A 25,031-nucleotide genomic window follows, 5' to 3' on the forward strand; every position below is an offset into this window, starting at 1 on the left:
ACAGGCTGCATGACATCAGCAGCCTGGTGGTCCAAATTAGCATAACTGGTGTATTTGAACACCAATAAACCATCTGTTTAGAAATGAATTTAGTGTATGTCAATCTAGCAAACCAGGCAACTAAAAGCAATTTTCTAAACAATATTTTGGTTCGTTTCTAGCTTGTTAGCTAGCGAGCTAACGTTAAGTTAGCTGGCTAGCCAGTTCAAATAATGACCATATCATATAGCTGACAACATCTTAACTTTAGCTAATTTGTATTCATTATTACAGGAAAATAAACTGACAACAAGATCATTATTTACAAGTTAATGGCGAGCTAATTACAGAAAATAGCTTACGGTTGTGAGTGTGACAAAATAAAAGCAGGGCATTCTACCGGAGAATTTTAGAACTTGGACACTGTCTCGTTGGCCTAACGTTATATCCTAATTTGACTTTGGTGCAGGTCATGTTTTTCTTCACATTACCGTCTCTGGTAAACACACACTATATCAAATAAAATCAAAGTTTATTTGTCACTTGCACAGGATACAGAAGGTGTAATCGGTACGGTGAAATGGTTACTTGCATAGTGGAGTCTTTTGTTTAGACATGTAGCAAGGTAGCTAGCTAGCTAAACAATAAACCATAATCCCAACTCATAACGTTACTACCCTGCATGAATCTACAGGTAGCTAAAGCTAACCAACTAGGTTCAATGTTAGCTAGCTAGCTAACATTAGGCTATACCTAGCAATGCAAATGTCTCTGAGATATGAATAATATTACTACACAGATCATACACGTAACGTTAGCTAGCGAGCCAGCCAGCTAACGTTAGCTAGCTAGCTAACAGTATGCTTTAATTTGCAATGAAAATGACTTTCTGACAAAATTAGAAACGTATAGTATCGGAAAATGTAGCTAGCTAGCTTACCCGTATACATGGAAAAACACTCCTCCCTCTCACAGATGCCATGGTAGCCCTTAGTTTGAAGATGTAATTTTCTATTTATTTAACTAGGCGTGTCAGTTAAGAACAAATTCTTATTTACAATGACGGCCTACACCAGCCAAACCCGGACGACGCTGGGCCAATTGTGCGCCGCCCTATGGGACTCGCAATCACGGCCGGTTGTGATACAGCCTGGAATCGAACCAGGGGGTCTGTAATGACGCCTCAAGCACTGAGATGCAGTGCCTTAGACCACTGCGCCACTCGGGAGCCCTTCGTGATATCTTTAAAAAAATCCACATTAGAAAGGATTACCTACACATACTGAGCAGCTCATGTTCTAGACAGTCGCGTGCTACATGGCAGACCAATCAGAACTCATCTCTCGGCATGTCCAGCCCATTCATTATCTCAGCCAATCATGGCTAGCGGGAAGGTTCCTGTCTTTTTCTGTGGCTAAACCAACTAGGATCGTAATTTAACAATCGTATTTGTATTTACAGATGTCATACAAGTTTGTTATTAAGGCACATGGAAGTTCACATGTTGCAGAAGACATTAATGCCATAAAAAAAAAAAAAGCCTCTCCTGTGAAGTAGTGACGCGCGACATATGCCTAGTTTCCTAAAACGAGTCATATTTAGAATATGTTAATTCATATTAAAATAATTTGCAAGTCGAGGATGCAACGATGTGCGGTCCTTCATAGCGAATTCTGATGTGCACTTTGAACATGTTAGAATAACTGTCCACATTTACTTTTTTTCAGACAACAAGATGAGTAACGAACAGTAAAATCACTAGTTTATGTCAATCTACTATAGTAGAAAGGTTTAGGCTACCTATTCTATTGGTTAGCTTGTCGAGAAAGAAATCCTATTCCATACAGTTGTGGGTCAAATTCATACAACCAGTAGGCCTAGGCTACATAAAAAAAATAACTTTAACAAGCAATGAGTCTGATGCAACAGATCAGAACATTTAGCTTAAAATGTTGATAAGCTATTATTTCTTCACATTATAAGTGCAGCAATGCGCAAAAGACAGTAGGCTACACGCGAATGTTCGTTCCATAATGCAATTAGCGGGGAAAAACATTGTCAAAAGTCCACTGCACATGCGAGCGGTTTCATGTGACAGAGATAAAAATATCTGTTAGAAATTCTGAAAGAGAAGAGATCTAATAGGCTACTTTGAAGCAAGGTAAGACATGCCTCATAATATGTATTAAAACATTCAGGTTAAAACAAATTAAGTATATGTTTTCCAAATGCATACTGCCTCCAGCTCATTACAAAGTGGTGTGTGACGCACTGATGAAGCCTGCCTTCCGTTGCCGTTTGATGCCACGTTCAAAACAACTGGGAACTCAGAATTCTCAGACTTCCGACTTCAGTGCGTTCAAGACAACTGGGGGAAAAAATTGCTCCAACTGAGAAAAATCGTTTTGAACGGTCATCCAACTCGGAATTCCAACTCGGGACCCGGGCCACTTTCTAGAGCTAACTAAACTGAAGATCACTGACTTAAATACTTGACCTCGTATTTTTCAGAGTTCCCAGTTGTCTTGAAAGCACCACAAGATGCTGCAGCAGCAGCTCTTGCCCTGTCTGACAGATTTTCCACTCAAAGGCTCTGTATGCTGTACGCGTGTGATAAATAAGATAAGGAATAAACTGTACACGCGCCAATTTAATTACACAAAATTATGGAAATTGACCTATAGACGATAAGCATGACCAGTCAAATGTATTTCCATCTAATGGTATTTCCATCAACGAATAGGCAAAAAAGCATTATTTCCCAATGGAATTTTTTCTTCTTCTCCCGGACAGTTGGCCGGTGCCAATTTTGTTTTTCGGCTTTTCAATTTTTTTAAAGGACAAAAGCCGGCTATTACCGGCTAACACAAACCCTGTTGTGTGTGGGTGTGTGCAGTGGTGGAAAAAGTACTCAATTGTCATACTTGAGTAAAAGTAAAGATACCTTAATAGAAAATTACTCAAGGAAAAGTGAAAGTCACCAAGTAAAATACTACTTGAGTAAAAGTCTAAAAGTATCCGTTTTAAATGTACTTAAGTACAGTGGTGGAAAAAGTACTCAATCATCATACTTGAGTAAAAGTTAAAAGTAAATGTTATACATCAAATTCCTTGTCAGTAGCTGAGTGTAGATGCGGTGAGGAAATCAAGCGCAGGAAACACGGGCGTTCGTCAACAGACTTTAGTTAACAAAATGCAGCACCAAACAGAACCCAACCGGGAGGCAAAATACAAATTACGCACAACACACACAGTGCGTAAAATGAAGATAGCGCACACAGTGCGGACTCTCGGAAAACAACAAACACGAGAGTAATACAAAAAGAGCAACAGCTTGACAATAAACAATACCACATAACACCTGCCCCCACACACGAAAACTAAATAGGCAACCAAATCAAACACTAACAAGGGACAGGTGTACAAACAGACAAAACCAAACAAACATGAAACATCGAACGGTGGCAGCTAGTACTCCGGGGACGACGACCGCCGAAGCCTGCCCGAACAAGGAGGAGGAGCAGCCTCGGCCGAAACCGTGACATTCCTTATGTTAAGCAGTGGTGGAAAAAGTACCCAAAAGCCATACTTGAGTAAAAGTAAAGATACCTTACTGGAAAATGACTCAAGTAAAAGTGAAAGTCACCCATTAGAATACTACTTGAGTAAAAGTCTTAAAGTACCTGATATTAAATAGCCGTAAGGTAAATGTACTTAAGTATCAAAAGTAAAAGTATGAAACGTAAGAACCGTAAATCCAAAAAGCAAAACAGCCAGACCTTTTATTTGATTTGAGCTTTTCTGAAAAGTAACAGTCTTGCGGATACAAGAAGAGCTCAGTTTTAAAAAAGAATGTGGATTCTCAAGTAGGCAACACTTCAAAATACATCTCTTACAGACAAAATAGAATTATGCCTTATTAATGAAGGAATATAGCCAGTAAACGTAAGCACTTACAATCACAGTCACTTTGCTTTAGAAAAAACATCCTATAATAGAACACTATACAGTGAGGGAAAAAAGTATTTGATCCCCTGCTGATTTTGTACGTTTGCCCACTGACAAAGAAATGATCAGTCTATAATTTTAATGGTAGGTTTATTTGAACAGTGAGAGACAGAATAACAACAAAAAAATCCAGAAAAACGCATGTCAAACATTTTATAAATTGATTTGCATTTTAATGAGGGAAATAAGTATTTGATCCCTCTGCAAAACATGACTTAGTACTTGGTGGCAAAACCCCCTGTTGGCAATCACAGAGGTCAGACGTTTCTTGTAGTTGGCCACCAGGTTTGCGCACATCTCAGGAGGGATTTTGTTCCACTCCTCTTTGCAGATCTCCAAGTCATTAAGGTTTCGAGGCTGACGTTTGGCAACTCGAACCTTCAGCTCCCTCCACAGATTTTCTATGGGATTAAGGTCTGGAGACTGGCTAGGCCACTCCAGGACCTTAATGTGCTTCTTCTTGAGCCACTCCTTTGTTGCCTTGGTTGTGTGTTTTGAGTCATTGTCATGCTGGAATACCCATCCACGACCCATTTTCAATGCCCTGGCTGAGGGAAGGAGGTTCTCACCCAATATTTGACGGTACATGGCCCCGTCCATCGTCCCTTTGATGTGGTGAAGTTGTCCTGTCCCCTTAGCAGAAAAACACCCCCAAAGCATAATGCATGATGTTGCTTTCAGGGCATCGACTGTAGATACTAAGTTGAGTAGGTGGCAAGTACAGCGCTGGTGCTTCGGCAGCTGGTACTCAAAACCATAATCTTAATTCAGGATCGTTGCCACATCAACAAACTCCACTTCTTCACTCTCCTCTTGTTCCTCTTCACCATCTTCCTGTATTGGCTGAGCTGCTTCACCACCCACTGCTTCCACTGCCTTGTTGTTTTCATCTTCTCCAAAAGCATGGAAAGCTTTCAAGAAGTTAGAGCCGTTCTCACAATCTTACCCCGGATTTCAAACTCAGAATGGATGTCATTCAGGGTGCCTGCCAACACATCAAAGATGTGTGATCCTCTCAACCATTTACAGGGCAGGGCTGCAGAGCATCTGCTGAGATTGTCAGGGTCTATCCAGTGGGCTGTAACACCAAAGAAGCTCTGTGTTCTTGCAGACCAGCAGTCGGTGGGGGTGGCGATGTGGTTAACTTCTCTCATGGCCTGAGTCACCTTCTTCTTCATTTCCGTGGAGGCTTCATCAATCCTGGAGCGCAGTGTGGGCCTTGATAAGATCTTTGAGTTAGGCTGCAGATCCTGGACAAACTCTCTGAACGGATCTTGTTCTACAACAGCGAATGGTTGGAGCCCTTGGACAACATACTTCACCACAGCTTTGTCGATGGATTTCTGAGACACTGTCTTCAGTAATGTGCTCTGCTTGATGGTGGAGGGAGTCTTAGGGGCATGTTTTCTCTTCAGTGTGTTTGCCGTCAGTTCTCCATACTTCTTAAAATGGTGTACATGCTTTCTCTGAAATAAGAAGAAAATGAAAAGAGAAAGACAGTTACTTAGCTACATAACTACCATCATCAAATACTTAAGGTATAGGATCCTAATTTTTAAGCTATAAACAACATTAGCTAAGTGAGCGTTTGTAACCACCATTTAATATTATAATAAGAAAAAACTATGTTAATTGGAGCTTGAAGGTTACGTCAATAACATAAGTCTACAGTAATTAGCTAGGTAAGAACAACTTTTATCAACTAACACAAGGAATAAAATGGCTAGCTAACACCCGAAAGCTAACATTATTTAGCTAACTAGCTTGACCAGGTGTTTAGAGAAAAGGTATTTGGCTAGACTAACGTTAGCTGACTAAAATGTGCCCAGATTCGGAAACTACTAGTTAGCTAGCTTGTTAACAAGCTAGCTAGTTAGCTCATGTCAGTTTAGTTAGATTGCGTTAGCTAACAAAACTTCAGAATCTGGGCATATTTTAGCCAGCTAAAGTAGGTAGCTACTAGCTACCATCAACTAACACTACTTGTTGTATTAGCAAATGTGGGCTAGCTATGTTAGCTAATGTTAGCTAGAATGCTAATTAGCATGCTAACGTTATTCTAACTAGCAAGCTAACATTAGGCTTTCCTCAATGTGTTTTTTTAGGTTCAAAGGTGAGTTCTTGAACGCTAGTATTTCCTGAACTTTTGGTAAACATAACAGACATTTCATCCGGTAGGATGAATCCTTCATTCCGAGAAAATAAAATATTTATTTTAGATACAGCCAAGGGTGTTCGTCCTCATCAGGAGATGGTGGTAAAGCGATGTCGGACATAATTGTGCGAATAGTCCAGGTAGCCATGGTAAGCTGTTCAGGAGTCTTATGGCTTGGGGGTAGAAGCTGTTGAGAAGTCTTTTGGACCTAGACTTGGCACTCCGGTACCGCTTGCCATGCGGTAGCAGAGAGAACAGTCTATGACTAGGGTGGCTGGAGTCTTTGACAATTTTGAGGGCCTTCCTCTGACACCGCCTGGTATAGAGGTCCTGGATGGCAGGTATCTTGGCCCCAGTGACGTACTGGGCCGTACGCACTACCCTCTGTAGTGCCTTGCGGTCGGAGGCCTAGCAGTTGCCATACCAGGTGGTGATGCAACCAGTCAGGATGCTCTCGATGGGGCAGCTGTATAATTTTTTGAGGATCTGAGGACCCATGCCAAATCTTTTCAGTCTCCTGAGGGGGAGTAGGCTTTGTCGTGCCCTCTTCACGACTGTCTTGATGTGTTTGGACCATGATAGTTCGTTGGTGATGTGGACACCAAGGAACTTGAAGCTCTCAACCTGTTCCACTACAGCCCCGTCGATGAGAATGGGGGCGTGCTCAGTCCTCTTTTTTTCCCTTGTAGTCCACAATCATCTCCTTTGTCTTGGTCACGTTGAGGGAGAGGTTGTTATCCTGGCACCACACGGCCAGGTCTCTGACCTCCTCCCTATAGGCTGTCTCATCGTTGTCGGTGATCAGGCCTACCACTGTTGTGTCGTCGGCAAACTTAATGATGGTGTTGGAGTCGTGCCTGGCCATGCAGTCATGGGTGAACAGGGAGTACAGGAGGGGACTGAGCACGCACCCCTGAGGGGCCCCCGTGTTGAGGATCAGCGTGGCAGATGTGTTGTTACCTACCCTTACCACCTGGGGGTGGCCCGTCAGGAAGTCCAGGATCCAGTTGCAGAGGGAGGTGTTTAGTCCCAGGATCCTTAGCTTAGTGATGAGCTTTGAGGGCACTATGGTGTTGAACGCTGAGCTGTAGTCAATGAATAGCATTCTCACGTAGGTGTTCCTCTTGTCCAGGTGGGAAAGGGCAGTGTGGAGTGCAATAGTGATTGCATAATCTGTGGATCTGTTGGGGCGGTATGCAAATTGGAGTGTGTCTAGGATTTCTGGGATAATGGTGTTGATGTGAGCCATGACCAGCCTTTCAAAGCACTTCATGGCTACAGACGTCAGTGCTACGGGTCGGTAGTCATTTAGGCAGGTTATCTTAGTGTCCTTGGGCACGGGGACTATGGTGGTCTGCTTGAAACATGTTGGTATTACAGACTCAGTCAGGGACATGTTGAAAATGTCAGTGAAGACACTTGCCAGTTGGTCAGCACATGCTCGGAGTACACGTCCTGGTAATCTGTCTGGCCCTGCGGCCTTGTGAATGTTGACCTGCTTAAAAGTCTTACTCACATCGGCTACGGAGAGCGTGATCACATAGTTCATCCGGAACAGCTGGTGCTTTCATGAATGATTCAGTGTTGCTTGCCTCAAGCGAGCATAGAAGTGGTTTAGCTCGTCTGGAAGTCTTGTGTCACTGGGCAGCTCGCGGCTGTGCTTCCCTTTGTAGTCTGTAATAGTTTTCAAGCCCTGCCACATCCGACGAGCGTCAGAGCCGGTGTAGTACGATTCAATCTTATCAATCCTGTATTGACTGTGTGTGTGTGTGTGTGCAAGCGAGGCTGCAAATTCTACCAACAAAATATAATCTAGCATCCTGCAAACCATGACCCATTTTGTATTCTACATGAGTCAAATGTAATGGAGTCTGTTGCCCATGTTGTGAATGGTTGCTGTTCATATAAGGATATACTGTATACTTTGCTAGACATGACCGCCTTCTCGACCTGATAGCCAGCAAAGTGAGACAGGTAGTCTCACCAACAGCACACATCCATAAACATTCTTGTGTAAGAGGAAGCTGGTTTGATGTTGATGATGATGTGTTTTCCTGTGTTCCAAATAGGCCAGATGTTGTTGTTGTTGTTGTGGGGGGAGGCCAGGGGGATGTGCCCATTTTGGAAGTGGACTGCTCATTTGAAGGCTACATGGAGCAGGCCTTTGCCGACAAGCTTCTTAAATACCAGCCCCACGTGGCACGCTTGGACAGCCTTGGGTGTAGGTGCAAGCTGTTGGTGCTGATATTTGGCAGTCTCGGCCACGTACACAGGTTTGCAGTGTGTGACCTCCAGATTGCGGATCTGCCAAAAACTAGGGCAAAGCAGTTGGCTAGGTACTGCTCTGTTCCAGCTGTCGTGGGCAACCTAGCTGATTGGAGAATGAGGTGCTTTCTGTACCCTTGAGTTCCATACATACAGGGACTTTGAAATGTTTGGATCCTTTTTTAATGTACATTTGAATGTTGGATTCAATAACATATTTAAAATATGTGTGTGTAAGTGGGTGTAGGTGTGTGCCTGCTTATGGGTGTGTTTGTGTGTGTGTGTGTACGTGTACCTGCCTACACGTACACTACCAGTCAAAAGTTTGGACACACCTACTCATTCAAGGGTTTTTCTTTAATTGTACTATTTTTTACATTGTAGAATAATAGTGAAGACATCAAAACTATGAAATATCACATATGGAATCATGTAGTAACCAAAATAATGTTAAACAAATCAAAATATATTTATATTTGAGATTCTTCAAATAGCCACCCTTTGCCTTGATGACAGCTTTGCACACTCTTGGCATTCTCTCAACCAGCTTCATGAGGTAGTCACCTGGAATGCATTTCAATTAACAGGCGTGCCTTCTTAAAAGTTAATTTGTGGAATTGCTTTCCTTAATGCGTTTGAGACAATCAGTTGTGTTGTGACAAGGTAGGGAGGGTATACAGAAGAAAGATGGCGTAGCAGTGCGGTGGTGTATTCTGTTGTGTCCTCGTGTAAATAGCCAGTTTTTTTGTATTTTTTCGTATATATTTCTCTATCGCACTTTCCATCCTTTAACTAAATATACTTTCCTGCAACCCGCCTCACCCAATGTGGAATGGATTTTATTATTTCTTTATTTTTATCAAGAACCTACGGCTGAAACTAGCCAGCTAGCCATCTAACTAGCTACTTGCTATTAGCCACCGTTAGCGGTCTTCACCACTGTCCGTGGCCTGCACTACCTACCAGCCAGCTCTAGCCTGGACAATTATCGGCCAGTCTGCACAGCGTTCTATCGACCCAGAGCATTTAGGATTTTCTGCCGGAATCACTGAATCACTGGACCTTAACACCGGATCATCGCAACTAGCTAGCTGCAACCGAATGGCTGTTGTTGGCTAATCACTACTGTCCCGGCACACCAGTTAGCCTTGAGCTAGCCTCGAGCCAGGCCTATCTTCCGGCTATCTACCTCTCTGTCAACCGGACGGGACCTCCTAGTGTCGACACGGAGCCCCGCCGATCCATCACGACTGGTCTGCCGACGTAATCGTCTGATGTGGTTTCAACAAGCTTCCCGTTGCGACGACCACGAAGATCCATCTGCTAGCCCCGGCCCGCTAGCACACGGAATCAACAGCCGTGTACTCCTGAGTGGCGCAGTGGTCTAAGGCACTGCATTGCAGTGCAAACTGTGCCACTAGAGATCCTGGTTCGAATCCAGGCTCTGTCGCAGCCGGCCGCGACCGGGAGACTCATGGGCGGCGCACAATTGGCCCAGCGTCGTCCAGGGTAGGGGAGGGAATGGCCGGCAGGGATGTAGCTCAGTTGATAGAGCATGGCGTTTGCAACGTCAGGGTTGTGGGTTCGATTCCCACGGGGGGCCAGTATAAAAAAAAAAATGTATTCACTAACTGTAAGTCGCTCTGGATAAGAGCGTCTGCTAAATGACTAAAATGTAAATGTGCCTCCTCCTCGCCTGTGCTGTAGCAGCCTACGAACTGCTCCCGGACTTACCTATTGCTGTTCTCTGGACCTTATGATCACTCAGCTACACAGCTGATGCCTGCTGGACTGTTCCTTTACACGGTACCCTATCCTGTTTATCTGTTTAGCCTCAGCCAAAACTTTCGTCGCCATTACCAGTTGTTGTCTTTGCCTTCTCAAATAACACCTGTGATTGCGTTATCCCTCTCTCCCATGTCAATATGCCTATTGCTGTTTGGGTTAGTTCTTATTGTACTATTTCACTGTAGAGCCCCCAGTCCCGCTCAACCAGCCTCAGAGAGCTCCTTTGTCCCACCCCCCATACACGCGGAGACCGGCTCAATCGGTACCTCCAGTGATGCTATCTCTTTCATCGTTACCCAATGCTTAGGTGTACCTCCACTGTACTCATATCCTTCCATATCCTTGTCTGTACATAATGCCCTGAATCTATTCTACAACGCCCGGAAATCTGCCCCTTTTATTCTCTGTACCCAACGCACTAGAAGACCAGTTCTTAAAGCCTTTAGCCGTATCCTTATTCTATTCCTCCTCTGTTCTTCTGGTGATGTAGAGGTTAACCCAGGCCCTGTAGCCCCCAGTATCACTCCTACTCCCCAGGTGCTATCATTTGTTGACTTCTGTAACCGTAAAAGCCTTGGTTTCTTGCATGTTAACATCATAAGCCTCCTCCCCAAGTTTGAGTTATTCACTGCGTTAGCACACTCTGCCAACCCTGATGTTCTAGCAGTGTCTGAATCCTGGCTTAGGAAGGCCACCAAAAATTCAGAAATGTCCATCCCGAACTACATTTTCCGTCTAGATAGAACTGCCAAAGGGGGCGGAGTTGCAATCTACTGTAGAGAGAGCCTGCAGAGCTCTATCATACTATCCAGGTCTGTGCCCAAACAGTTTGAGCTTCTACTTCTAAAAATCCACCTTTACAGAAATAAGTCTCTCACTGATGCCGCTTGCTACAGACCGCCCTCAGCCCCCAGTTGTGCCCTGGACACCATATGTGAATTGCTTGCCCCCCATCTATCCTCAGAGTTCGTACTACTTGGTGACCTAAACTGGGATATGCTTAACACCCCGGCCATCCTACAATCTAAACTAGATGCACTCAATCTCACACAAATTATCAAGGAACCTACCAGGTACAACCCTAAATCCGTAAACATGGGCAGCCTCATAGATATCATCCTGACTAATTTACCCTCTAAATACACCTCCGCTGTCTTCAACCAGGATCTCAGCGATCACTGCCCCATTGCCTGCGTCCGTAATGGGTCCGCGGTCAAACGACCACCCCTCATCACTGTCAAACGCTCCCTAAAACACTTCAGCGAGCAGGCCTTTCTAATTGACCTGGCCCGGGTATCCTGGATGGATATTTACCTCATTCCGTCAGTAGAGAATGCCTGGATGTTCTTCAAAAGTGCTTTCCTCTCCATCTTAAATAAGCATGCCCCAGTCAAAAAATTCAGAACTAAGAACAGATATAGCCCCTGGTTCACCCCAGACTTGACTGCCCTTGACCAGCACAAAAACATCCTGTGGCGTACTGCATTAGCATCGAAAAGCCCCCGCGATATGCAACTTTTCAGGGAAGTCAGGAACCAATATACACAATCAGTTAGGAAAGCTGCCGCGGTCATTCCCCTCTTCAAAGGGGGTGACACTCTAGACCAAACTGTTACAGACCTATATCCATGCTGCCCTGCCTTTCGAAAGTATTTGAAAGCCAAGTTAACAAACAGATCACCGACCATTTCGAATCCCACCGTACCTCCTCCACTATGCAATCTGGTTTCCGAGCTGGTCATGGGTGCACATCAGCCACGCTCAAGGTCCTAAACGATATAATAACTGCGATCGATAAAAGACAGTACTGTGCAGCCATCTTCATCGACCTGGCCAAGGCTTTTGACTCTGTCAATCACTGCATTCGTATTGGCAGACTAAATAGCCTTGGTTTCTCAAATGACTGCCTCGCCTGGTTCACCAACTACTTCTCAGATAGAGTTCAATGTGTCAAATTGGAGGGCCTGTTGTCTGGACTTCTGGCAGTCTCTATGGGGGTTCCACAGGGTTCAATTCTCGGGCAGACTCTATTCTCTGTGTATATCAATGATGTCGCTCTTGCTGCTGGTGACTCTCAGATCCACCTCTACGCAGACGACACCATTTTGTATACATCTGGCCCTTCATTGGACACTGTGTTAACAAACCTCCAAACGAGCTTCAATGCCATACAACACTCCTTCCGTGGCCTCCAACTGCTCTTAAACGCTAGTAAAATTAAATGCATGCTCTTCAATCGAATGCTGCTTGCACCCGCCCGCCCGACTAGAATCACGACTCTCGGCGGGTCTGACTTAGAATATGTGGACAACTACAAATACCTAGGTGTCTGGTTAGACCGTAAACTCTCCTTCCAGACTCCCATTAAGCATCTCCAATCCAAAGTTAAATCTAGAATCGGCTTCCTATTTCACAACAAAGCCTCCTTCACTCATGCTGCTAAACATGCCCTCGTAAAACTGACTATCCTACCGATCCTTGACTTCGGCGATGTCGTTGACAAAAAAGCTTCCACCACTCTACTCAGCAATTTGGATGTAGTCTATCTCAGTGCCATCCGTTTTGTCACCAAAGCCCCATATACTACCCACCATTGTGACCTGTACGCTCTCGTTGGCTGGCCCTCACTACATATTCGTCGCCAAATCCAATGGCTCCAGGTCATCTATAAATCACTTCTAGGCAAATCCCTGCCTTATCTTAGCTCATTGGTCACCATAGCAACACCCACCCGTAGTATGCATTCCAGCAGGTGTATCTCAGTGGTCATCCCCAAAGCAAACACCTCCTTTGGCCGCCATTCCTTCCAGTTCTCTGTTGCAAATGACTGGAACGAACTGCAAAAATCTCTGAAGCTGGAGACACTTATCTCCCTCACTATCTTTAAGCATCAGTTGTCAGAGCAGCTTACCGATCACTGCACCTGTACACAGCCCATCTGTAATTAGCCCACCCAACTACCTCATCCCCATATTGTTATTTACATATATATTTATTTTTTCTCATTTGCACCCCAGTATCTCTATTTGCACATCATCTTCTGCACATCTATCACTCCAGTGTTAATACTAAATTGTAATTATTTTGCACTATGGCCTATTTATTGCCTTTCCTCCTTTAATTTACTACATTTGCACACACTCTATATAGATTTTCTATTGTGTTATTGACTGTACGTTTTGTTTATTCCATATGTAACTTTGTTGTTTTGTTGTTTTTATTGAACTGCTTTGCTTTATCTTGGCCAGGTCGCAGTTGTAAATGAGAACTTGTTCTCAACTGGCTTACCTGGTTAAATAAAGGTTAAATACATTTTTTTTTTATAGCCCTATTTGGTAAAAGACCAAGTCCATATTATGGCAAGAACAACTCAAATAAGCAAAGAGAAACGACAGTCCATCATTACTTTAAGACATGAAGGTCAGTCAATCTGGAACATTTCAAAATGTTTCGAGTTACCAGCCTCAGAAATTGCAGCCAAAATAAATGCTTCACAGAGTTCAAGTAACAGACACATCTCAACATCAACTGTTCAGAAGGGACTGTGTGAATCAGGCCTTCATGGTCGAATTGCTGCAAAAAAACACTACTAAAGGACACCAATAAGAAGAAGACACCTGCTTGGGCCAAGAAACACAAGCAATGGACATTAGACCGGTGGAAATTTGTCCTTTGGTCTGGAGTCCAAATTGGAGATTTTTGTTTCCAACCGCCGTGGCTTTGTGAGACGCGGTGTGGGTGAACGGATGATCTCCGCATGTGTGGTTCCCACCGTAATGCATGGAGGAGGAGGTGTTATGGTGTGGGGGTGCTTTGCTGGTGACACTGTCTGTGATTTATTCAGAGTTCAAGGCCCACTTAACCAGCATGGCTACCACAACATTTTGCAGCGATACGCCATCCCATCTGGTTTGGGCTTAGTGGGACTATCATTTGTTTTTCAACAGGACAATGACCCAACACACCTCCAGGCTGTGTAAGAGCTATTTTTTCAAGAAGGAGAGTGATGGAGTGCTGCATCAGATGACCTGGCTTCCACAATCTCCCGACATCAACCCAATTGAGATGGTTTGGGATAAGTCGGACGGTAGAGTGAAGGAAAAGCAGCAAACAAGTCCTCAGCATATGTGGGAACTCCTTCAAGACTGTTGGAAATGTATTCCAGGTGAAGCTGGTTGAGAGAATGCCAAGAGTGTGCAAAGCTGTCATTAAGGCAAAGAGTGGCTATTTGAAGAATCTCAAATATAAAATATATTTTGATTTGTTTAACACTTTTTTGGTTACTACATGATTCCATATGTGTTATTTTTGATGTCTTCACTATTATTCTACAATGTAGAAAATAGTAAAAATAAAGAAAAACCCTGGAATGAGTAGGTGTGTCCAAACTTTTGACTGGTACTGTATGTGCATTCATGGATAGCCTAAGTGTGCGTTTTATCCATCTGTTTTTACATGTGTGTATGTAGGCGCTGAAAGGGAAGATCCTGGTGAAGGGGAAGAAGGAGAGAGTGGTGGAGATGGAGAGCTCCTCCAGTTCTTCAGACCTCAGCTCCTCGGAGGAGTGTGAGTGTAGCGAAGCAGAGAGCAAAAAGAAGGAGGAGAAGAAGGTGTGTGTGTGCGTCTTTTGTCTGTCTTTCTTGCTGAATCAGCTGATTTGCTGATTGTGTATACTATAGGCTTTCTTGATCTCATGTAGTACTAGTAACTTTGCCTTTCCTTTCTCTCTCGCTTCCTACTCCCTCTTCCCCTCTCTGTGTGTGTGTACCTCCATAGCCGGGTGTCTCTAAGCTGAGTCCAGAGCTGTCAGACCTGGTGGTGTACACACGCAGTGTTCCCTTTAAAGGCTTTGACCAGGCCGCAAAGAAACCCCCCACTGAGATGTCCTCCTTCTCAGAGAGCGAAGCCCTCAAACACGTCAAAGAATCAGGTATGGAGAGTGTGTTTGTTTGTGGGGGAGGTCTTTGTGTGTGTATGTGTGTTTGCTTAAATGTGTATTTTTGTGTGTGTGTGTTCGTATGTGCCAATGTGTGTCCGTGTGTGTTTGTGTTTACATACAAAGCTAATTAACAGAGTAGCCTAATAGCTCCCAAAAGATAATAGTTCAATAAAAGCCCAAGAGTACAATTAGTCTACTCTACACACTTAGCCAATTACATCAACAGGCTACTCTGTTAGTTAGCATTGTATGTAAACACATACACACGGACCCACATACGCACAAACCCACGTGCACCAGCAGCATACCACCCTGCATCCCACTGTTGGCTTGCCTCTGAAGCCTAGAGGGTCAGTCCCTAGATAGGAGACCAGATGCTGCTGGAAGTGGTGTTTGAGGGCCACTAGGGGGCACTCTTCCCTCTGGTCTAAGGAGATCCCAATGCCCCAGGGCAGTGGTGGGGACATCGCCCTGCGAAGTTTGCCGTCTTTCGGATGAGACGTTAAACCGGTGTCCCAACTCTCTGTGGTCATTAAAAATCACATGGCACTTATCGTAAGAGTAGGGGTGTTAACCCTGGTGTCCTGGATAAATTCCCAACCTGGCCCCATTTCCATCATGGCCACCTAATTATTCCCATCATTCCTAATTGGCATATATCACTCCTCAACTCTCCACCTGATAGGTGATGTGTGGTCTGGCGCAAATTGGTTGCCGTGCATCACCCAAGTGGGTGCTAAACATTGGTGGTGGATGAGGTGAGCTTCCCCCTTACTATGTAAAGTGCTTTGGGTCTCTAGAAAAAGTGCTATCTAAGTCCAATCAATTATGATTATTATTATTAATATGTACACTAGGTTATTTTTCTGCATGCCCTGTTGATTCCCTATTGGGAAGACGAGACAGCTGGGCTGTGTTCATTAGGCACCAAATGGAAGAAAACAGATTGAAACAGGAAGGGTCTACCTGGACTTTCCATTTAAAATGTTTCAAAATGTTTCCTGTTGTATGCCCTAATGAACACAACCTTGTTCACCACATAGGCTTCTCTGTTTTTCCCTTTTGCCAATGTTTTAACTATCCTTGCCCTCCTTCTTTCTCCCCCTCCTGCAGGGAAGCATTTTGTCCGTCACAACAGCCATCAGTTGAGCAGGATCTATCCCTCAGGACAACGCCTGCAGTCCTCCAACTACGATCCCCAGGATATGTGGAACGGCGGTTGCCAGATTGGTCAGAACATTGTAACCACTCTCTGAAGTTGCCAGATTATGTTCACTAAAATACACTATGAAAGTAGAACGTCACAAACAGCAAAATGTAACATATCTACTTTCATATAGCGTGTTTTCAGGAAATATGGTTAGTATGGCCCATCACAGAAATGTGAAACTGTGGTTACCAGGTACACTGTTCCTCACTGGGAGGCCAGTGTTGGTTGCCAGATTTGATAGTATTTCTGAATTCCAGGTGATTGGAGATTGTATGTTGCTACACTGGTCAGTGCCTTACACTCCTTTACAGAGCAATGATCCTGCATTCTATTACACTCTAATGGACAACATAAATTCTCTATTACTTAGACAGATATATAAAGCACAATACACTGTAACTCTAAACCACAGTGATTATCCTGTAATGACCTACAGTATGTCCTGTAATGCGCTAAAACACTCTTGTGGCAGGCAGCTGACCTGGCTAATGTCTAGGCTTTAGCTCAACGCACTAAATCACTGTAGTTAACTGAAATATTTGTTTCTCCAGTGGCGCTGAACTTCCAGACGGCAGGGGAAGAGATGGACCTGAACCGGGGTCGCTTTTTACACAACGGCCTTTGTGGATACGTCCTCAAGCCCTCCTTCATGACCCGCCCAGACTGCAACTTCAACCCCGAGAACACAGGGGGAGGACCCGGACACGACCCCACCCTCCTCACCATACGGGTAAGTGGGCGCTCCCAGATGACCAGACAGCCCCCCAAATCAATCCAAGTGAACTTTGTCAATCCGCCAAGAGGCCATTGAGAAGGTAACAAGTTCAGACTGTCGCAAAAAATAAATTAAATGTATATAATTAAAATCAATGCCTCACTTTTCTCTAATGCTATTTTTCTCAATCCTGTTTTACCCAATTCCCATTTTTCCCAATCCTATTTTTCCCATTCCTGTTTTTCCCAATCCCATTATAACCAATCCCATGCAGGTGATCTCAGCCCAGCAGCTTCCCAAGCCAGAGTGGGATAAACCCAGCTCCATCGTGGACCCTCAGGTGTGGGTGGAGACCCATGGCGTTCCCATCGATAACAACAAAAAGATGACCCCCCGTGTGGACAACAACGGTAAATATACAGTGCATTCGGAAAGTATTCAGACCCATTGACTTTTTATAAAATTAATTACATAGTTTTTTTCCCTCATCAATCTAAACACAATACCCCATAATGACAAAGCAAAAAACGTTTTTTTGAAATTTTTGCAAATGTATTAAAAATAAAAAAATGAAATATGAAATGTACATAAGTATTCAGACCCTTTACTTAGTACTTTGTTGAAGCACCTTTGGCAGTGATTACAGCCTCAAGTCTTCTTGGGTATGACGCACACCTGTATTTGGGGAGTTTCTCCCATTCTTCTCTGCAGATCCTCTCAAGCTCTGTCAGTTTGGATGGGGAGCGTCGCTGCACAGCTATTTTCAGGTTTCTCCAGAGATGTTCGATCAGGTTTTTAGTCCGGGCTCTGGCTGGGCCACTCAAGGACATTCAGAGACTTGTCTCGAAGCCAGTATGAAGAATACAATTCAACATGCTGTAGCTGAATAAAATAGAAAGGATATTTTCTCCAAACGATTTGAGGGAGTGCACACATGCGGCTATTAGGTGATGAGCGGTTAACAAAGAAACATGTACTCCTATATGCTTAATTCAGAGTTATTTATGTAACTTTAGTTGTGATACAAATGTTGGACTATATGTTTAGATTTTTTATACATTCAAAGCTGCATGATGCGACTGAAAGGCATGATCTCTGCTTTGTTTTTTGCGCAGGCTTCATCAGTCTCTCTCATTCTCAATTTGACAAGCACTTGATAATGCCTCGAGTTTCCCGGCTGCATCCCCTTTGTGTGGCCGTAATGCCCCCTAAAATAATTTGTGCCTTTTGCGGCCAGTGGCCGTTGTGCCCGTGGGCTGAATATAATAATTATAATTCCCTTCTCCCGGCTGCGTGCCGAAGCACCTCTCACTCACATGGCCCTCAGTGACGTGAGTGGGTCTTTCTCACAGGCTACAAGTGAAGACAGACACATCAGGGACACAACTGCGTGCGTCGTTATCCAATTCCGAGGCGCATATTGAAGATATTGGAAGAACTGTCATTTACTTTTCGTCAGCCACTAAGATGAATAGGCCTAACGAACAGCAAAAGCACTAGCCTATGTCAATCTACTCTCCCCCATAGTACAAAAGTGGACCTATTCTATTCTGTGCTAGAAATAAATATTCCAAACATAGTCTGGGACAGTTGTGGGATGTTTTAAGCAATGAGCCTGACGCAACAGATCAGAAAGTTTAGCTTAAAATGTTGATAAACTGTTAGGCTATTTCTTCACATTATAAGCGCAGCAATGCGCACACGGCAGTAGGCTATAAGCGCGAATGTGCCATTAGCAGGAAAACACCATTCTCAAAAATGAACGCAAATGTGATTATGCATGTAATGCTTTTATTATAAACGTGCATTTGTATGTCCCCGAGTGGCGCAGTGGTCTAAGGCACTACATCGCAGTGCTAGCTGTGCCACTAGAGATCCTGGTTCGTAATCCAGGCTCTGTCGTAGCCGGCCGCGACCGGGAGACCTATGGGGCGGCGCACAATTGGCCCAGGGTAGGGGAGGGAATGGCCGGCAGGGATGTAGCTCAGTTGGTAGAGCATGGCGTTTGCAATGCCAGGGTTGTGGGTTCGATTCCCACGGGGGGCCAGTATGAAAAATAAAAAAAATAATGTAAGTCACTCTGGATAAGAGCGTCTGCTATATGACTAAAATGTATGGTGAAAATTATCTTCCCCAAACTTACAACTCACGCGCTGCATATGTATGCCAGTTTGGCTCTACACCCGTTGTAACACGGATTAATGTGCTTAATTTTAAGAAGTTATTTGGCCACTTTAGTTGTGATACAAACCTTATCAAAACATATAGGCCTATGGGCTAGGCTACTATGATTTGAAAAAGTCACACAAAAAAGGAATGGCGGTTTCTTGCCTTAAACTGGGCATCATTCACAAGTGATAATATATAATTCACAAGTGATAGGCTAATATTGTCACCCATCAGACTATTCTTGATTTAATATTGTCTTTACATATACAAAATAATATATGTGTGACATTTGTTTTGATTTAGAATGGACCATTATCATGCACCTGATTCGAAACAGGGGCAGGGGAAAAAAAGACGTCATCTATGCACTTAAATAGCGAATGGAGGACACTTTTCCCGCGGTTCATTTTCATGCCAGCCTGGTAGGCTATATTCCTGTTGTAAAGAGAAGCAATGTGCTTAATATTAGTAAAGTTGAGAAATAAATATAGTAGGCCTAGCCTATTGAAAGCTGATGAGATCCTCTTTTTAATAGAGGCCATCACTCTTGTTTTCTCACGCAATTGCATAGCCTATAGAAGTGTTGCGCAACATGAGCGCATGGGCTCTCATGAAGTGTTTGATTTAGATTTTTGATTACATTTGCATTGATGTCAGAGTGATTAGAGGGACAACAAAAGTGCTGAGTACCAGGCAGTTAGCAAGTTTGGTAGTGACCTAATGACCATCAGCAGCATCAGAGCTTGGAGAAGCCTAATTACTGTGACTAAACGGTCACGTGGAATTTGACTGCCGCCATGACTCGTGACCGCCGGTGTGGCGGTAATACGGTCACCGTAACAGCCCTAGATCCTACTCCATTTCTCTTTACAACTTGCACCTGTAGAACAGCAAAGTTTTCATTTAGCTAATTTTATTAATCCATTTCTTTGTTTTTCCTAACAAAAAACAAAACATAAAAATCTAATTTATTTGATCATTTCTGGGAGTAAGGATTTCCAATGACGGGCCTTTTGCTGTAAGAGAACATGGTCAAGTTTGACATATAAATACATCCCAAGATTTATGCCCATTGGTTGAGAGAGAAGGTGATAATTACAAGAGTGTGCCCATAGGTTAAACAGCAAGCGTGAAGAATGTGCAATTACTGTTCCGTGCTCATAGGCTATAAGGTAAATAGGTGAATGACATTCCGCATGTGGCTAATAGAAAAGAGGAGGAGAGACTATGCTGATGATAATAACTATTATCACTAACTATTTTCATGACATTGACTGACCAGGTGAAAGCTATGATTCCATATTGATGTCACTTGTTAAATCCACTTCATTCAGTGTAGATGAAGGGGAGGATACATGTTAAAGAAGGATTTTTAAGCCTTGAGACAATTGAGACATGGATTATGTATGTGTTCCATTCAGAGGGTGAATGAGCAAGACCAAATATTTAAGTACCTTTGAACGGGGTATGGTAGTAGGTGCCAGGTGCACCGGTTTGAGTGTGTCAAGAACTGCATAGCTGCTGGGTTTTTAATGCTCAACAGTTTCCCGTGTGCATCAAGAATGGTCCACCACCCAAAGGATATCCACCCAACTTGACACAACAGTGGGACGCATTGGAGTCAACATGGGCCAGCATCCCTCTGGAACGCTTTCGAAAACTTGTAGAATCCATGCCCCAATTAATTGAGGCTGTTCTGAGGGGAACGGGGTGCAACTCAATATTAGGAAGGTGTCCCTAATATTTTATAAACTCAGTGTATACAGGTAACTGCCAAAATAATGGAAACACTTGAGTAAATTATATTGAAAGCAGGTGCTTCCACACAGGTGTGGTTCCTGAGTTAATTAAGCAATTAACATCCCATCATGCTTAGGGTAGTTTATAAAATGCTAGGCATTTGCCCTATTAAGACAATTTATTTATGTGTTTCCTTTATTTTGGCAGTTACCTGGACAGTCCCACTATGCACATAGAAGAGGAAGCAATGTGAATTGTATTGTGCTTACTGAAAGAAGTAAAGTGAGCTATCTATTCAGACCAGCCTTACTGATTGAACCTACGTTATCAACTACATTTCAATTTACTGAAGTAAACTGAAATTCCAATTGAAATGGAATTGAGCCCAAACCTGATGTATGAATAGAAGATACATGAAAACATTTCTGTGTTGAACCCTTCGCTCTCCCTCTCTCCTATGGTTTGTCAGGGTTTAACCCTCGGTGGGACTGCACCTTCAACTTCACTCTGCATGTCCCTGAGCTGGCTCTGGTGCGCTTCATGGTGGAGGACCACGACTTCACCTCCAGAAACGACTTCCTGGGACAGTTCACCCTGCCCTTCACCAGCCTCCGCACAGGTGTGTGTGTGTGTGTGTGTTTACATGTGTAGGTGTGTGTCAAAATAACATATCTTACTGTTTAGACTATAGCCAATAATCAGTTTTGTCTGACCTTTCACCTCTGCCCTCTCGCCCCCAGGTTACCGTCATGTCCACCTGCTGAAGGTCGATGGTTCCAGCCTGTCACCCACTTCTCTGTTCATCCATGTTAAGGTCACCCCCTGCCACAGTAGCCCCTCCAAGGCCTCAGCCAAATCTCCGTCCTCAACCAAGATCGTAGCCAAATCACCAGCCATATCTCCAACCAAGATCGTAGCCAAATCACCAGCCATATCTCCAACCACGTCCCAAGCCAAATCACCAGCGAAGAAGCATTAAGTCTCTTCCCAGTCTCCACCTAAGTAACCCAGGGTTAAGATGAAACTCATTCTGTCCTCTACTCTTTTTTTTTATGGTGTAGTAAACATGGTTGCAGTCCATTCCCTTTCAATTGAGTCTGCTTCACTCCCATTATTCTTTTTTAAAGAGAACTTGAAAACTTGTAACCACTGTTCTTGGTTCCTCCCAACTAGAGTGATCTAAGTAGAGGGCCCAAGTGGAGACTGTCTATATCATCAACAGTGTGGATGTCCTACTGTATACCATTTATTATCTAACAGCATATCTATAGTAATGAACTTTGATCTCCAGTATTCTGTGAGACTACTGGACCAGGATCTCTGGCTGTCTGTTTTGTGTGATAATTGGACCAAACACAAAAAGAGGGACCAACCAATAGCCAGCCAGGATATAGGGTTGATGGGACATCCCTCCACAGCCATTGCTGAGCAGGTAAACCGTCCAAACAGAACGTTGCATATTTAAAGCATGTTAAAAGGGTTTTAAGAAATTATATTATTCACCAGTATTTTTAAAGAATCACATGCTTACAGGGGGTAACGTATTTGTTCCTTACAGAGAAGATATCACTATACCGTCCCATTCTGTCATGATTTATGGCTATAATTCATCAAAGACCAAAGGACTTATCAGTTTTCCGAGCCTAGACATCTTTAGAGATGTAACCATATAGAAGTTAGATTTGATATTCATAATTTTCATATTATACTTTAGTTATCTAGTTGTTGTAGATAGTAGATAGATATAGTTATCGTAGCAATACTAGAATATGCACCATAGTAGATCGGTTGCCTTTTTGTAGCATTTCAGATTGGTAGAAAATTGTTTTAAAGAGTAACCAGGTCCATGATGTTTTCAAGTTTTTGTTTTATGATATCACTGTTCAAGTGATGTTCAAGTTCAAAAGGCTGTGTTTCAATAGTTGGAATTAGTTTCTTATCCTGTGTCCTTATGTCCATGATGACCATTCAGGCTGGACATGACAAATGAAGGGTACCTTTCCTGAAAGCCTTGTAGCTAATGTGAAACGTTATTATTTTTCTGACGACCCAGACCATGGCACTTGAAGAACAGCAAAGTGCATAATTTGACAAATGTAATTTGTTCAAGCACAGAAGAGTGTTTTTATAATTGTTACTCTCTGGCAGCTGTGCGTCTGGGTTGTCGAGAGAAATAACATGCCTCGTTAGCTAAGGAAAGTCGGAAACTCACACGAGTGCCATTGATTTGAGTCCCTCCACCTATCAGTGATTAAGGAAAGGAGATGAAGGAAAGGGGTCAAGGAAAGGAGAAAGGTAAGTCATTTTAGAGTATTGAGACAGCCAGGTGTACTGTAGAAAGATGTTATTGAGACTGAAGATGACAATCGTTGGCTTTCCCTTGTCAAGTCCTCTTCAACTTGGGACAATAAGTATGGTTAGTTTGAGACTCAAGCCTTTTTAAATGTTTTAAAGTGATTGCAATGATTTGAAATACATTATCTATTGTCCATAATTTATATCATGTCATCTTTGAAAGAAGAGTTTTAACATCAATATTCTTGTTTATTACCCAGATTAGTTTTGTTGTAGAATTATTTGATAGACAATTTTTATACATATTTACTGTAATGTAAAGCAATACCATCCATTTTGGAATGCTTTTTAAGGAATATGTTTTTGTAATGGTTTATTGCTCCATCCATTTATACAATATTGCACTTCTGGGCTCGTATTCATAAAGTGTCTCGGAGTAGGAATGCTGATCTATGATCAGTTTTGCCTTTTAGATCATAATGAATAAGATTTTATGGACAGGGGGACCTGGTCCTAGATCAGCACGCTTTATGAATACGGGCCCTGGTCTACTCCTCAATGGTATTGTATGGATTCAAAAAGAGATGTGATGTTTGTGTAAAAGACAAAAGTGAAGTTGTGAAAATGTCCTGCTGTAGCAAAGATAAGGAGAAAAATGTATACTGTAATTGTAGTGCAAAATACAAACACCATGTCACGCTATTATATATGGTATTTATTGCACATATTTTGGCTATAGCTTATTTTTTTTGTACAGTGATTTTCCAAGGCAATGAAAAGTCTTGTTTTAACTCAAGGACACTTTCAGGTTTCCAATACCAAACATATTGTATCAACAACATCAACCTAAGTGTTCACACAAAATGTGATTTTGTTGGTAATTGTTACTGAAGGAGATGGAGTATATATTCGATGATGGTGATGATGATGATGATAATGAGGGGGAGGAGGGTAACAGGGTTCAATTCACAAAACTGACTGGGAAATTACAGTACATTTTACATTTTAGTCATTTAGCAGACGCTCTTATCCAGAGCGACTTACAGTTAGTGAGTGCATAAATTTTTCATACAGTACAAATGTGTTACGTATGTTGGTAGGTTTATCCTTTAGTTCTATTGTATTTTGCTCTATTCAGTTCTATTATATTACATGTTATTGTCCAAAATACACTTCTAAATGCCTTTTCTCTGTCATTCTTCTGTATTGAATGGCATATCTCTTTAAAAACTGTGTCATCAATCTTCCATTATCAGCATTTCTGCATGTAATACAGGTCCGCTACTACAGGACTATTAAAGGCCCAGTGCACTACTAAAAATGTTTCAGGGGTACTGCAGCACCCTCAGTAACCCTACTTCCTGCGGCTATGCGGATGTTTCTTGTAGGATGTTCTTTTTAATGACCTCTTTCATAGTGTGTTCTACTCTTGTACACACTATCAGAACTGTCATTTCTTAACTTTAATGCTTGCAATTATTGAATTCTGCTTATTTAAGATTTCATATCATAGGCAATTTATTTACGTCATGTGACTCGACTGGTACCCTGACCAGGATGTTGGATGGTGTAGGCCGGGTGACCCAGGTGCTCTTGTGTCAGTTTTGCATTTCCCCCACTAATGGTTAAGGTTAGGATTGGGGGAGGGGAACCTGACCCGAGATCTGTACCTAGGGGAAACTTCACCCCGGGGCATGTTGGATTCACAACACTGTCAGGATCTGGTACTATGCTAAAAAATATATACTGATAAAAAACGTTTGCGTTA

General features: G+C 43.0%; 1 protein-coding gene across 1 annotated transcript in view; it reads left to right on the plus strand.

Annotated features, from left to right (window-relative positions):
* Positions 1–24,447, plus strand: part of plcd3b (phospholipase C, delta 3b) — a 95,111-nt gene extending 70,664 nt beyond the window's left edge. The window contains exons 9-15 of the mRNA XM_041875872.2: positions 14,665–14,805; positions 14,972–15,125; positions 16,248–16,364; positions 16,896–17,074; positions 17,334–17,469; positions 21,438–21,587; positions 21,709–24,447. Coding sequence (XP_041731806.2) covers positions 14,665–14,805; positions 14,972–15,125; positions 16,248–16,364; positions 16,896–17,074; positions 17,334–17,469; positions 21,438–21,587; positions 21,709–21,947 — 1,116 coding nt within the window. The 3' untranslated portion in view covers positions 21,948–24,447. The remainder of the gene's footprint in view (positions 1–14,664; positions 14,806–14,971; positions 15,126–16,247; positions 16,365–16,895; positions 17,075–17,333; positions 17,470–21,437; positions 21,588–21,708) is intronic.
* The last annotated feature ends 584 nt before the right edge of the window (positions 24,448–25,031 follow it).

The sequence above is a fragment of the Coregonus clupeaformis genome, chromosome 1, assembly GCF_020615455.1.
Source record: "Coregonus clupeaformis isolate EN_2021a chromosome 1, ASM2061545v1, whole genome shotgun sequence".
Lineage (NCBI taxonomy): Eukaryota > Metazoa > Chordata > Actinopteri > Salmoniformes > Salmonidae > Coregonus > Coregonus clupeaformis.